This window comes from Oryctolagus cuniculus, chromosome 5 (assembly GCF_964237555.1).
Source record: "Oryctolagus cuniculus chromosome 5, mOryCun1.1, whole genome shotgun sequence".
Classification (NCBI taxonomy): domain Eukaryota; kingdom Metazoa; phylum Chordata; class Mammalia; order Lagomorpha; family Leporidae; genus Oryctolagus; species Oryctolagus cuniculus.
In genome coordinates, this window is record NC_091436.1 from 138827286 (window position 1) to 138840697 (window position 13412).

At 61.9% G+C, this 13412-nt stretch overlaps 2 protein-coding genes and 1 long non-coding RNA gene across 5 annotated transcripts in view; 2 read left to right on the forward strand and 1 right to left on the reverse strand.

Moving 5' to 3' along the window:
* Nucleotides 1–12857, forward strand: VARS1 (valyl-tRNA synthetase 1). The gene is made up of 30 exons (XM_051854934.2): nucleotides 1–213; nucleotides 489–907; nucleotides 1855–1989; nucleotides 2075–2213; nucleotides 2339–2463; nucleotides 2573–2657; nucleotides 2850–2950; nucleotides 3048–3175; nucleotides 6203–6367; nucleotides 6515–6596; nucleotides 7325–7444; nucleotides 7533–7641; nucleotides 7735–7829; nucleotides 8026–8116; nucleotides 8220–8344; nucleotides 8427–8530; nucleotides 8609–8767; nucleotides 8850–8940; nucleotides 9033–9138; nucleotides 9223–9293; nucleotides 9372–9497; nucleotides 9733–9837; nucleotides 9931–9999; nucleotides 10084–10162; nucleotides 10284–10411; nucleotides 10701–10856; nucleotides 10980–11186; nucleotides 11267–11378; nucleotides 11464–11789; nucleotides 12715–12857. Exons 2-30 carry the CDS (start codon nucleotides 521–523, stop codon nucleotides 12781–12783), a joined length of 3795 nt encoding a protein of 1264 aa, XP_051710894.2. The 5' UTR covers nucleotides 1–213; nucleotides 489–520; the 3' UTR covers nucleotides 12784–12857.
* On the reverse strand, nucleotides 11301–13198 carry LOC138849681 (uncharacterized). Its single transcript, XR_011388727.1, has 2 exons — nucleotides 13087–13198; nucleotides 11301–12014 (listed from the first exon to the last, which is right to left on the reverse strand). It is a non-coding gene; the product is annotated as an uncharacterized lncRNA (long non-coding RNA).
* The window catches only part of VWA7 (von Willebrand factor A domain containing 7), an 11526-nt gene continuing 10980 nt past the window's right edge, over nucleotides 12867–13412 (forward strand). For all 3 annotated transcript variants that reach the window (XR_007923010.2, XM_070074198.1, XM_002714280.5), the window contains exon 1: nucleotides 12867–13295. Coding sequence is in view for 2 of the 3 variants with exons in the window: in XM_070074198.1 (XP_069930299.1) it covers nucleotides 13044–13295 (252 nt within the window). In the remaining variant the exon portion in view is untranslated. The remainder of the gene's footprint in view (nucleotides 13296–13412) is intronic.

Here is a 13412-nt window from a genome sequence, read left to right on the forward strand (position 1 = left end):
GGGCGCGGCCGCCCCCGCCAGGACCGGCGGGCCCGGAAATGCTCGCTGTCACAAAGGGGGGAACACGTGGGCGCCGACTGCCGGGCCGGCGGTCGCAGGGAGCCGGGGTCGCCTAAAGAGCCGCCCACCGTCTCCGAGGCCCGCCCAACTTCTCCGCCCCGGCCTCCCAGTTGGGGAGGGGGATTCCCGGCCCTGCCCGACCACCTCCCTCCAGTACGTACACGCGGCGCGAACCCGCGTCCACCGGACGCCGAACCGCTATTGCGAACTCCCGCACTCCCGGAGACCCCTGCGATCCTGGGGAGACCTCCGCCCCTCTTCCCCCAGGCGGGCTCTCCTTGTCACTGTGAGAGCTAGCCCCTGGGCTCCTGAGGCCTGAGCATCTCGGGCGCCTGCGGCAAAGGAGCCACCCCCCCCCCCGAGGGCCCCCTCTCTCTTCAATATAGGGTCCCTGCGTCCCTCAGTCTACCCCCGTCTCTTTCTCCCAGGTTTCGCCATCTCGTCCGGGACCCGCATAACCATGTCCATCCTTTACGTCTCCCCTCACCCCGATGCCTTCCCCAGCCTCCGGGCCCTCATAGCTGCTCGCTATGGGGAGGCTGGAGAGGGACCAGGATGGGGAGGAGCCCACCCCCGAATCTGTCTCCAGCCGCCCCCAACCAGTAGGACGCCCTTTCCCCCACCCCGCCTGCCGGCCCTGGAGCAGGGGCCCGGTGGGCTGTGGGTGTGGGGGGCCACGGCTGTGTCTCAGCTGCTGTGGCCAGCGGGCCTCGGGGGCTCTGGGGGCAGCCAGGCGGCTGTCCTCGTCCAACAGTGGGTCAGCTACGCCGACACGGAGCTAATACCGGCTGCCTGTGGGGCTACGCTGCCGGCCCTGGGACTGCGAAGCCCAGCTCAGGACCCCCAGGTGAGTGGGGAGGAGAGGAGGGTGAGGGGGAAATTGGAGATGATCGTAATAGAGCCATCAGATACGGAAAAACGTTGATCAAGTCCCAGATTGTCACCGAGTGTGGTAGCCTTGGGCTGGCTTCTTAAACTCTGAGCCGGGTGCCTGATGTAATACCAGCCTCGCTGAGTTAATGCGATTAAAGGATGTGTCAGAGCACACAGTCCCATGCCAGGCAGCTTCGAAGTTTCCAGGTAGAAGTTTGTGAGTTGGATGAGAATAGATAGGGGTGACTGGGACTTGAGAGAAGCCTGGGTGAGGGAGAGGTGGCGGCTGCTGGAAGGAGATAAAGGAGAAATTAAATGAGGAGGAAGGGAGAGGAGAAACCCTACCAGTTATGTCTGTAAGTCCTTCCAGAGCAGGGCTGTGCCTACCCGCAGCTCCGCCTCCTGCTACGGCATGTGGCAGGCTCGTGGTGTTTCTCGAATGAATGAATTTGTGACACAGACCCTGGCGTCATCGCCCTGTCTAAAATAGTCTCTTTTTCCTAGAATTTCTTGTTCCCATCAGCCTGCTGTGTGTTTCTTTGTAAGAGTTAAGAAAGGGCTGTGTACTAAGTAGTTGCTCATGTGTGGTCCTCCCTGTAAGCTGGCAGGCAGGGCTCGGCCTGTCCACGTGGGTGCCTCATTCCCCAGACAGGCGCTTTAAAAGAAATTAAGCCCTGGACCTGGTGATTACTTTGCTGCCTCGGAGGATCTTTAATTCCTGTGCTTACTGTATGGCCCTGGCACATAGTACGTGTTCAATAGAGATTTGCTGGATGCGTCAGAAGTATTGATATGAGTGTGTGAGCGAAGGAGAGACTGACCTCAGAGGTGGTGATCTGCAGGAGTGGGTGTGGAGGGAGGCCTACCAGATCGGGTTAGGGGGTGGACCAGGCCTGTCTCATCCCCTTCCCCTTCCCGCAGGCTGCCCTGGGAGCCCTGGGCAGGGCCTTGAGCCCCTTGGAGGAGTGGCTCCGTCTGCACACCTACCTGGCTGGGGAGGCCCCCACGCTGGCTGACCTGGCAGCTGTCACAGCCCTGCTGCTGCCGTTCCGATATGTGAGTCACTGGGGCCTGGGGAGGAACCGAGAGCCCCTCTCTGACCTTGCTATAGGGTGGCTGAGATGGTCATTCCCCGTGTTAGGTCCTGGACCCCTCGGCCCGCCAGGTCTGGGGTAACGTGACCCGCTGGTTCCTCACGTGCGTCCAGCAGCCGGAATTCCGCGCCGTGTTGGGAGAAGTGGTTCTGTACTCGGGGGCCAGGCCCTTCTCTCAGCAGCCAGGTGAGGGAGGGCGGATGGCGGCTCCTCTCCGGCTGGCCGGGGCCTGCAACAGCCTGCGTGAGAGGCGGTAGCACTGTTACAGAGGGTCCCAGGGACTGAGTGTGACCTCCTGCACCTCTCTCCAGGCCCTGAGGTGGCTGCACCCCCAAAGACAGCTGCTCAGCTCAAGAAAGAGGCAAAGAAGCGGGAGAAGCTAGAAAAATTCCAACAGAAGCAGAAAATGCAGCAGCAGCAGCCCCCCCCAGGGGAGGTGAGAGGCTCAGGGTGCAGCTGGAGGAGGTGGTACCCGGGAGGGGTGGGGAGGGGTGGCTGATAGCCTGGGCCTTGTCGTATCCCACCCCCACCCCCACCCCCCGCAGAAGAAACCAAAACCAGAGAAGAAGGAGAAACGGGATCCTGGGGTCATCACCTATGACCTCCCAACCCCACCCGGAGAGAAGAAAGGTAACCCCACCCTCCAGCTGCTCCGTCCAAGCGTTTGCCCCTTCTTGCTCCGGCCTTGCGGCCTTGCGTGCATCACGCTGCTCAGTGAGGGTGTCCGTCTCGCGATGGGCGTGCTAGAAGCCTGTCCCCCTGCGGGCCCACCCCTTGCCCCTGCTCTCAGCCGCACACTGAGCCCTCCCCTCCGCCCCGCAGACGTCAGTGGCACCATGCCTGACTCATACAGCCCGCAGTACGTGGAGGCCGCCTGGTACCCTTGGTGGGAGCAACAGGGCTTCTTTAAGCCGGAGTATGGGGTGAGTGGGCGCGGGGTCGGGAGGGAGGGGAGGGGCTGGAGGATGCTCTGCCTGTGGGCGGGGACTGAGGCCTCAGCGCGCTGTCCTCCACTCTCAGCGTCCCAGCGTGTCCACGCCCAACCCCCGAGGGGTCTTCATGATGTGCATCCCACCCCCCAACGTGACGGGCTCCCTGCACCTGGGCCACGCGCTCACCAACGCCATCCAGGACTCCCTGACTCGATGGTGAGCTGTGCGTGCTGGCCCTCGGGGCTCCCTTCTATTCCCTGGCTGGACTCTGTGAGCCTCAGCTCTGCCCCCTTGTGGCGCTTTGCTTCTCTTGCTCATTCCCCTCCTCTCAGTCCAGTAATCAACACCCCCTTACAGATTCTCTCCTCCCTCTCCTTCTACTAAAAAAATTAACAGATATTTATTTTATTTGAAAGGCAGAGAACCAGAGAAAGAGACAGACAGAGGTCTCCTATCCACTGGTTCACTTACCAAATGCCCTCCACAGCTGGGGCCCGGTCAGGCCAAAACCAGGAGCTGGGAACTCTGTCAGGGTCTCCCGCATGGGTGGCAGGGACCCAAGTACTTGAGCCCTCAGTTGTTGCCTCCTGGGTGCACATTAGCAGGAAGCTGGAATCGAGAGCGGAGCCAGGACTTGAATCCAGGCCCAGAGGCTCCAAGTGGCACCTTCACTGCTACGCCAAATACCTGCCTCTTAAAAAATAGCAGTGTTTTCAGTTTAACAAGAAATCTGTGGACGTATTCTTGTAAGAAATTGAGATTCAGGGCTCATCGACCGCTCCTGTAGGCTGATTCCTCCCCACATAGCATTGTTAGCACTTTGCTGTGTGTCTTTCTGTTTGCTCACATGTACATATACCCATCAATATTTAGCCTTCCTTTTTTTAAAAGACCGAAACCTCTGCCCCAGAGGGGCCAGTGTTGCAAAACAGGTGAAGCCACTGCCTGTGATGCCGGTATCCCATATTGGAGTACCAGTTCCAGTCCTGGCTGGTGCGCCATTTCAGATCCAACTCCCTCTAACAAGCCTACGAAAGCAATGGAAGGTGGCACAAGTACTACCACCCATGTAGGAGACCCCAGTGGAGTTCCTGGCTCCTGCTTTTGGCCAGGTCCTGCCCTGGCTGTTGTGGCCACTTATAGAACTCTGTCTCCTCTCTCTCTCTGTCTCTCTGTCTCTCTCTCTCTGTCTCTCTGATGCTCTGGCTTTCAAATAAATAAATCTTAAAGAAAAGCGAAAATCTCTACCCAGACAAGTTAGGTACTTGGAATGGGGGAGGGAGGTATAGTTTTCTTTTTCTTTTTTTTTTTTTTAAAGATTTATTTATTTATTTGAAAGTCAGAGTTACACAGAGAGAGGAGAGGCAGAGAGAGAGAGGTCTTTCATCCGTTGATTCACTCCCCAAATGGCTGCAACGGCCAGAGCTGCGCCAATCTGAACCCAGGAGCCAGGAGCTTCTTCCGGGCCTCCCACATGGGTGCAGGGGCCCAAGGACTTGGGCCATCCTCTACTGCTTTCCCAGGCCACAGCAGAGCTGGATCAGAAGTGGAGCAGAAGGGACACGAACTGGTGCCCATATGGGAGGCAGGCACTGAAGGCAGCGGCTTTACCCGCTACGCCACAGTGCCGGTCCCTGGTTTTCTTTTTCTAACAGAAGGGACTTCTGTCGTTGGCCCATTTTCTATTGATTCTTTGTTTTTCTTTTTTAATTGGTTTATTGGAGTGGTCATCACCTGTTCAGGACATTGTTCGTTGGCTTATATACATTTTCTCCTGCTGTTGGATTGTGTAATTTTGAATGTTTCTCCATTTTAATGGTTTTTTTCCTACTGTTAATATTTTCATTATTAACAACTGCAAAATCCAAATATTCTAGGTAACTCATTTGTTTTAATTTTTTTTTGTTTTTTGCTTTTTAATTTTCATCTTACTTGAAGGTAGAGAGACAGAAAGAGGTCTGTCCACTGGTTCACTTCCCAGATGCCTGCAACAGCCAGAGCTGGGCCAGCCTGAAGCCAGGAGCCTGCAACTCCATCTGGGTCTCCCACGTTAGAGGCAGGGCCAAGTACTTGAGCCAACATCTGCCTCCCTGGATGACATGAGCAGGAAGTTGGATCAACAGGAAGCTGGATCAGAAGCAGAGCAGACAGAACTTGAACCAGGTTCTGCAGGATGGGTTCAGGCCTCCTTAGCAGCAACTTAACTGTTAAGCCAACTACCCCCCAAAGTATTTTTTTGAATTTATCTTTTACCTAAAGATTTATTTTATTTGAAAGGCAGAGAAACACTGAGAAGGAGACAGAGATGTCCCATCCACTGCTTTACTCCCCCACATGCCTGCAGCAGCCAAGGCTGGGCCAGGCGGAAGCAGGCACTGGAACTGGGAGCAAAGGCAGGATCTGAACTCAGGCACTGCGGTGTGGTGTGAGGGCACCCAGGCGAGGCCCTGGCCTCTGGGCCAAATGCCTGCCCCTGGAAGTATTTGGAAGCAATTATCATTTTTGGAAACCATGGTTTATTTATTTATTATTTACTTCCTTCATCCCTCCCTCCTTCCCTCTTTTCTTTCTCTTCCTTCCTTCTCCCTGTCTTTCTCTCTCTCTTTTTTTTTTTTTTTTTTTTTGGACAGGCAGAGTTAGTGAGAGAGAGAAAAAGGTCTTCCTTTCTGTTGGTTCACCCCCCAAATGGCCGCTACGGCCGGCGCACTGCGCTGATCCGAAGCCAGGAGCCAGGTGCTTCCTCCTGGTCTCCCATGTGGGCGCAGGGCCCAAACACTTGGGCCATCCTCCACTGCACTCCCAGGACATAGCAGAGAGCTGGCCTGGAAGAGGAGCAACTGGGACAGAATCCGGCGCCCCAACCAGGACTAAAACCTGGGGTGCCAGCGCCGCAGGTGGAGGATTAGCCCAGTGAGCTGCAGCACCAGCCTCTCTCCTTTTTTTAAAGATTTATTTACTTACTTGAAAGTCAGAATTACAGAGAAAGGAGGAGAGGCAGAGAGAGAGAGAAAGAGGTCTTCCATCTGTTGGTTCACTCCCCAATTGGCTGCAACGGCCAGAACTGGGCCAATCTGAAGCCAGGAGCCAGGAGCTTCTTCTGGGTCTCCCACGTGGGTGCAGGGGCCCAAGGACTTGGGCCATCCTCTACTGCTTTCCCAGGCCATAGCAGCCCCTCTGTCTCTCTAAGATTCATTTGTTTGAAAGGCAGCTCAGCGCACCGTCTGATCTCCCATGCCCCCACAGGCACCGCATGCTTGGGGAGACCACGCTGTGGAACCCTGGCTGTGACCACGCGGGCATTGCCACACAGGTGGTGGTGGAGAAGAAGCTGTGGCGAGAGCGGGGCCTGAGCCGGCACCAGCTGGGCCGCGAGGCCTTTCTGCAGGAGGTCTGGAAGTGGAAGGAGGAGTGAGTACACAGCCCTGCCGCCCTGACCCTGACCAGGAAAGACCACAGGGTCGGCCCCTCCTCTAGAGAGGGCCAGTGAGCCCCACCCTGTCCCATCAGCTGTCCCCCCACCCCCCAGTGCTGAGCCCCGCTCGTCTCCACCTGCAGGAAAGGTGACCGCATTTACCACCAGCTGAAGAAGCTTGGCAGCTCCTTGGACTGGGACCGAGCCTGCTTCACCATGGACCCTGTGCGTGGGAGGTGCCTCGGGGCTGGGGTGGGGGGTGCCAAGGCCCTGCTACAGGGAAAGAGCCCACTCGCTGGGCGGCGCTGGTGCGGGCCCCCCCGCCCCGCCATGACAGGCTCTCCCTCCCAGAATCCCTGGCCCTGCTCCAGGAGTGGCCAAGGCTCCTGGCAACTCGCCGTCCCGCCTCCCTCACCCATGGGGCCTGAACTCCGTAGTTTTCCGCTGCAGCCCAGTAACTTCCCTGCCACCTTGGGCATCATCAGATTGCCCTTGAACTTCTGGGGCAGGCATTGGGCCCTGTGGTTAAGACACCCCTTGAGACGCTGGCGTCCCATAGCAGGCGTGTAGCCGGGGTCGCTGCTGCTCTGTGTCCCATCCAGCTCCCTGCCCTTGTATCTGGGAAGCAGCAGAGGATGGCCCAAGTCCCCAAGTCTGCCGCCCACATGGGAGACCTGGATGGAGTTCCTGGCTCCTGGCTTAGCTTGGCCAAACCCCAGCTGTTGTAGGCATCTGGGGAGTGAGGTAGCCGATGGAAGGTCTCTCTCTATCTCTCTGCCTTTCAAGTAAAGTAATTAGAAAGAAGAAGAAGAAAAGTGCTTCTCCCCTCAGGGGGTCTGGCTGACCGGGGGATTCTAGAAGGCCAGGCCTCAGCGGGCCCTGCCGCCTTGGGTGTCTGTGCAGCTCCAGGCACCCAGCCCCAGCCCGCTCACTTCCCCTCCACCCCACCCCAGAAACTCTGCGAAGCTGTGACGGAGGCTTTTGTTCGGCTTCACGAGGAAGGCGTCATCTACCGCAGCACCCGGCTCGTCAACTGGTCCTGCACCCTCAACTCGGCCATCTCCGACATCGAGGTGCTCAGCCCCATGCCCTCCCCGGCCCCCGCCGCATGCCGCCACCCGGCCCCAGCCCCGGCCCCTTTCCTGAATGCCCCTCTTGCAGGTGGACAAGAAGGAGCTGACGGGCCGCACCCTGCTCCCCGTGCCTGGCTACAAGGAGAAGGTGGAGTTCGGGGTCCTCGTGTCCTTTGCCTACAAGGTCCAAGGCTCAGGTGGGAGCCAGGGGCGCCAGGATCCTGGGCTGAGTGAGGCGGGGGGACAGGCAGGGGCCAGGGCTGAGACCACAAGGCCTTCTGTCACCCCAGACAGTGACGAGGAGGTGGTGGTGGCAACGACTCGGATCGAGACGATGCTGGGCGATGTGGCTGTGGCTGTGCACCCAGAAGATTCCAGATACCAGGTGGGGGTGTGGGGTCTGGGGCCCCCGCTGAGAAGAAGCTCCGTTAGAAACGCCTCCTCTGGGTCCTCTACTGGCCCTGGCGTTGGAGCCATCCGTGGCCGCTGCGGGAGTTTGGGTGTGGGGATGGTCAGGGCCCTGGGCAGGGAGGGGGACTCGGGCCCGCCCTCACGCATTCTTGGTTGACCTCTGGCCCCAGCACCTGAAGGGGAAGAGCGTGAGGCACCCGTTCCTGTCGCGGAGCCTGCCCATCGTCTTCGATGACTTCGTGGACATGGCATTTGGCACAGGTGCGGAGCCCCACGTGGCAGACCCCAGCCGTCCGGGCTGGCTCCCAGGGGGTTGTACAGGGAAGTGGGCCGGGGAGGTGACCTTGGCACGTGGACACCCCAGGTGCAGTGAAGATAACCCCTGCCCACGACCAGAATGACTACGAGGTGGGGCAGCGGCACGGGCTGGAGGCCATCAGCATCATGGACTCCCGAGGGGCCCTGGTCAACGTGCCCCCACCTTTCCTGGTGAGACCCCTGGGGTGTGGGGCCGGGCCGAGGGAGACTCGGGTACCCAGGCATTGCATGACGGGGCTTCCCGCCCGCCCAGGGCCTGCCCAGGTTTGAGGCCAGGAAGGCGGTGCTGGCTGCGCTGAAGGAGCAGGGACTGTTCCGTGGCGTCCAGGACAACCCCATGGTGGTGCCGCTTTGCAAGTGAGGCGCGGGCTGGGAGGGCAGGTGGGGGGCAGCGCAGGGTGCTCGCCACTAAGCCTCCCTCCCCACTGCCCGCAGCCGCTCCAAGGACGTGGTGGAGCCTCTACTGCGGCCACAGTGGTACGTGCGCTGCGGGGAGATGGCCCAGGCCGCCAGCGCTGCCGTGACCCGGGGTGACCTCCGCATCCTGCCCGAGGCCCATCAGCGGACTTGGCACGCCTGGATGGACAACATCCGGTGCGCGGGGCCCCTCGGTGGGCAGAGGGTGGCTGGGGAGGGGCCGGCGAGGCGCAGGCCTCCCTGATCCCCCCCCTCCTAGGGACTGGTGCATTTCCCGGCAGCTGTGGTGGGGCCACCGCATCCCGGCCTACTTCGTCACCGTCAATGACCCTGCGGTGCCCCCTGGGGAGGTGAGGCCCAGGGATGTCTGGGGGGCTGTGGGGTGGAGAGTCCCTGCCTGGGGAACAGGCAGGGCAAGGCAGACCCTCTCCATCTGTGGCAGGACCCCGACGGGCGGTACTGGGTGAGTGGACGCAGCGAGGCAGAGGCCCGCGAGAAGGCGGCCAAGGAGTTTGGTGTGACACCTGACAAGATCAGTCTGCAGCAAGGCAAGGCGGGGTCAGGGGCAGGCGGGGAGCAGAGCTGGGGAGCTGATCCTCGCTGCCCTCCCGCTGACCTCTGACCTCCCTCAGATGAGGATGTATTGGACACCTGGTTCTCCTCTGGCCTCTTTCCCTTTTCCATCTTGGGCTGGCCCAACCAGGTGTGTTCCTGGGGCTGGGTGGGGGTTGGGGTCTGGAAGGCGGCGACTGGGCTCCCCTCACAGCCGGTCTCTCCCCAGTCAGAAGACCTGAGTGTGTTCTACCCGGGGACACTACTGGAAACAGGCCACGACATCCTCTTCTTCTGGGTGGCCCGGATGGTCATGCTCGGCCTGAAGCTCACCGGCAGGCTGCCCTTCAGAGAGGTGTGGCGTCGGCTGAGCCCCGGTGCCCTCCTGTGCCACAGGATGGGGGGGCAGGGCGGGGCTGCGGTCCAGCCTGGGCCACCCTGAGTGATCCCCGCCTTCTCAGGAAGGAGCTGCTGAGGACACGCCATGGGGGTGGGGGAGGGGACGCAAACAGGTGCAGGCCCCTGGGGTGCGGGGTGCTGAGGCCGAGGGAGGGGACTTGGCCTCACCGGCTCCGATCCCCGCCCCGCAGGTCTACCTCCACGCCATCGTGCGAGACGCCCATGGCCGGAAGATGAGCAAGTCTCTAGGCAACGTCATCGACCCCCTGGATGTCATCCACGGAGTCTCCCTGCAGGTGGGGCTGGGCGCAGGGCCCGCTGAGAAGGCGTAGCTGTCGGTCAAGCGGGCTGCGGCCACGACCGCCTGACGGCTCCCCCTCCGCCCCCAGGGCCTCCATGAGCAGCTGCTGAACAGCAACCTGGATCCCAGCGAGGTGGAGAAGGCTAAGGAAGGGCAGGTAGGCGGCCGGGACCGAGGGCTGAGCGCCAGCAGAGGGCGGCCGGCCGGCTGAGGACACGGCCCCTCCTCCTCCCCCCTGTAGAAGGCGGACTTCCCGGCGGGGATTCCTGAGTGTGGCACCGACGCCCTCCGGTTTGGACTGTGCGCCTACACATCCCAAGGTATGGCCGCCAGAACCGCGCCCTCAGCCCCGCCTCTGCTGGCATGAAGCCCTCTCCGCCTGGGCCTCCGCTCGCCGTGGAGGGAGGGAGTGGTGAGGACGCCCATTTCACCCCAACGCAGGCCGTGACATCAACCTGGACGTGAACCGGATTTTGGGTTACCGCCATTTCTGCAACAAACTTTGGAATGCCACCAAGTTCGCCCTCCGTGGCCTGGGGAAGGATTTCGTGCCCTCGCCTACCTCCCAGGTTGGTGACGTCCACCCCCAACCCACCCCTGCCACTCAGGTGCAGGGAGCACAGACCCCCGAGGGGCTGCACATAGCTGAGGGCACAGACAGACACGGGGACACGTTGCAGGGGAAGGGCAGGGCGTGTCCCCAAGGTGGCTGGAGGCCTGTCCCTGCGCCCTAGATGCCGGCCCGGCCCCCAGCGGGCTCCTGGCACCAGATTTTCCCATGGTTCCTGCCCCCGGTTGGGTCCAGCTCCTGCCCGGGGCACATGGGCCTCGCCTGCTGACGCAGCCTGTCTCTCCAAGCCCGGGGGCCACGAGAGCCTGGTGGATCGCTGGATCCTCAGCCGGCTGGCGGAAGCCGTGAAACTCAGCAACCATGGTTTCCAGACCTATGACTTCCCAGCTGTCACCACCTCCCAATATAGCTTCTGGCTCTATGAGCTCTGTGATGTCTACCTGGTGAGGAGGGGCTACGGGGGGAGGGGGCAGCCTGCCGGGCCCCTCCCCAGGCCTCGCAGGTACTGACCGGCAGGGCTGGAGGCTAGACCCTGGCCCTGAGGCCTGCGCTGCCCCATCACCCAGGAGTGCCTGAAGCCCGTCCTGAACGGCGAGGACCAGGCGGCGGCCGAGTGTGCGCGCCAGACCCTCTACACCTGCCTGGACGTTGGCCTGCGGCTGCTGTCACCCTTCATGCCCTTTGTGACCGAGGAGCTGTTCCAGAGGCTGCCCCGACGGGCACCACAGGCCCCCCCCAGCCTCTGCGTCACCCCGTACCCCGAGCCCTCCGAGGTAGGGCTGAGCTCTGGACGGGGGGAGGGGCCGCAGGCCCTCCACCTGGCCTCTCACCCCACCCCCCGCCCTGCCCACAGTGCTCCTGGAAGGACCCTGAGGCAGAAGCCGCCCTCGAACTGGCGCTCAGCATCACGCGAGCTGTGCGGTCCCTGCGTGCCGACTACAACCTCACCCGCATCAAGCCCGACTGTGAGCCTCGGGCCCCCACGGCGCCCCCGCCCCACTGTCATCTGTCTCCTTGGAGCCAGGCCTCAGCGTCCTCTTTCCCCGACAGGTTTCCTGGAAGTGGCCGACGAGGCCACGGGCGCCCTGGCGTCGGCAGTGGCGGGCTACGTGCAGGCACTGGCCAGCGCGGGTGTGGTGGCAGTCCTGGCGCCGGGAGCTCCCGCACCACAGGGCTGTGCCGTGGCCCTGGCCTCTGACCGCTGCTCCATCCACCTGCAGCTGCAGGGGCTGGTGGACCCGGCCCGGGAGCTGGGCAAGCTGCAGGCCAAGCGAGGCGAGGCCCAGCGTCAGGCCCAGCGGCTGCAGGAGCGCCGGGCCACCCCAGGCTACTCTGTCAAGGTGCCCCTCGAAGTCCAGGAGGCAGATGAAGCCAAGGTGTGTGGCATGGCCAGCTGTCTCCCGCGCCGTCGGCTCCCTGCAGCATCAAGGCCTGCGCCTGAGGCTGGACAGCGCCCAGGCCTGGCTGAGGAATTCCCGGGACAGTGCAGGGCTCAAGGCCTTGAGCTGGGATCCCATAGTTCTGTCTCCTTACACATGAGAAGCAGCCAGCCGGGAGTGGGGGCCCAGCCCAGGGCCGCACAAGTTGGGGGTGAGGCAGACCTAGAATAGAATGAGATGAGCCACTGCCCAGCTGAACCGCCTGTGCCCACCCAGCTGCCCCAGGTGGGAGACCCCTCCCCCCCATGCCTGCCTGGGCTCCAGACCCATGTGCGATCAGGGAGCCGTGGGTCTGGCACCTTCTGCGGCTGCAGCCGCAGGGCTGACCCGGGGGTGGCGGGCTCGGCTTGCCATGTCCTCCGGGATACCCTCTGCCTTCTGGGACCCCTCCAAGGAACTGCAGTGGGGTAGACTGCAAGCACGGAAAGGGGAACAGTACCCAGGCTGCGAGCTGGCCTTGGTGGGGGTGGTTCCCCGCACCCGAGGCTGCCAAGCCCTCAGGGCGCACAGTGTTCGAACCTTTGATAAACGCAGGCTCAGTGACTGGCCCCAGAGCACTGGAGCAGTGTGTAGGGGGGTGCACGTGGCTCTGAGGCCCCTCTGTCTGAGGACTGACCGCTCTGGGGGAGAAATGCAAGACCCAAGAGGCTGGGCCATGGTGGGAGAGAGCAGGTGCCGCTGGCGAGGCTGGAGAGAATGGGATGGGGTGGGGCGGGGCGGGGCAAAGTGGCTACCACCTCCCCGCCCCTAACTGCCTGCCTCCCGTGGTCCTCAGAGTCTTTCAGCTTTGGCCCTCACCCTCCTGAGTGCCGGGGTCTCTTCTCGGGCCTGGGTCCTCACCCCTCCCCTTTCTCCACGCCAGCTCCAGCAGACAGAAGCAGAGCTCAGGAAGGTGGACGAGGCCATCACCCTGTTTCAGAAGATGCTGTGACCTGCCCAGCCTCAACCCACGACCCCCCAGTGGTGCACCATGGGGATGGCAGCAATAAAATATTTTGCCACAAAGTTGTCTTTCATCTGTGTATAGGGTGGGGGTGGACAGGCGGTGGGGCTGGGCTGGGTTCCTGAAACCTCAAGCTGCCTAATCCGAGCAATCGGTCAGCCGAGGGCTGGAAGCCAGGCGCTGGGTCCCGGTGGGCAGAGGGGCACGTCTGGCTGGGTCCGTCCCTGGCGCCGTGCCAAGCCTGAGTCATGCTGCTCACTCCCTCCCTCCTCCCCAGCTCGCCTCACTCACCTCCGCACTGCGGCCGCGGGAGACCCGCCCTGGCACCGCTGTTGCCTGTGGCCCTGGGCAGGCATGAGCAGAGGGGCTGGGGCTCCCCGTCCTGCCTTGTTGCCGGCAGGGCCTCCCCCTGCACTGAAGCCCGGTTAATTATAACTCTGACCTCAGTGCCCTGTGACGCCAGGCTGGGGCCGGCCCTGCCCAGGACACCCAACAACCAGGTAGGGGAGAGGCCTGAGAGCAACTTGGACTTCCTGTGTGTGGGGGGTGCCTGTGGGGCAGGGCTGTGAACTCTGCCAGGAAGGGGCGGTGGGCTGGGAAGGCAGGCCCTGGGGCGG

Excerpts from the sequence above, each read along its gene's own strand:
- VARS1 (XM_051854934.2), top strand. The coding sequence starts at position 521 with ATGTCCATCCTTTACGTCTCCCCTCACCCCGATGCCTTCCCCAGCCTC. Across the intron at positions 908-1,854 it reads GCCCAGCTCAGGACCCCCAG|GCTGCCCTGGGAGCCCTGGG; the intron begins GTGAGTGGGGAG and ends CCCTTCCCGCAG. Across the intron at positions 6,597-7,324 it reads CCTGCTTCACCATGGACCCT|AAACTCTGCGAAGCTGTGAC; the intron begins GTGCGTGGGAGG and ends ACCCCACCCCAG.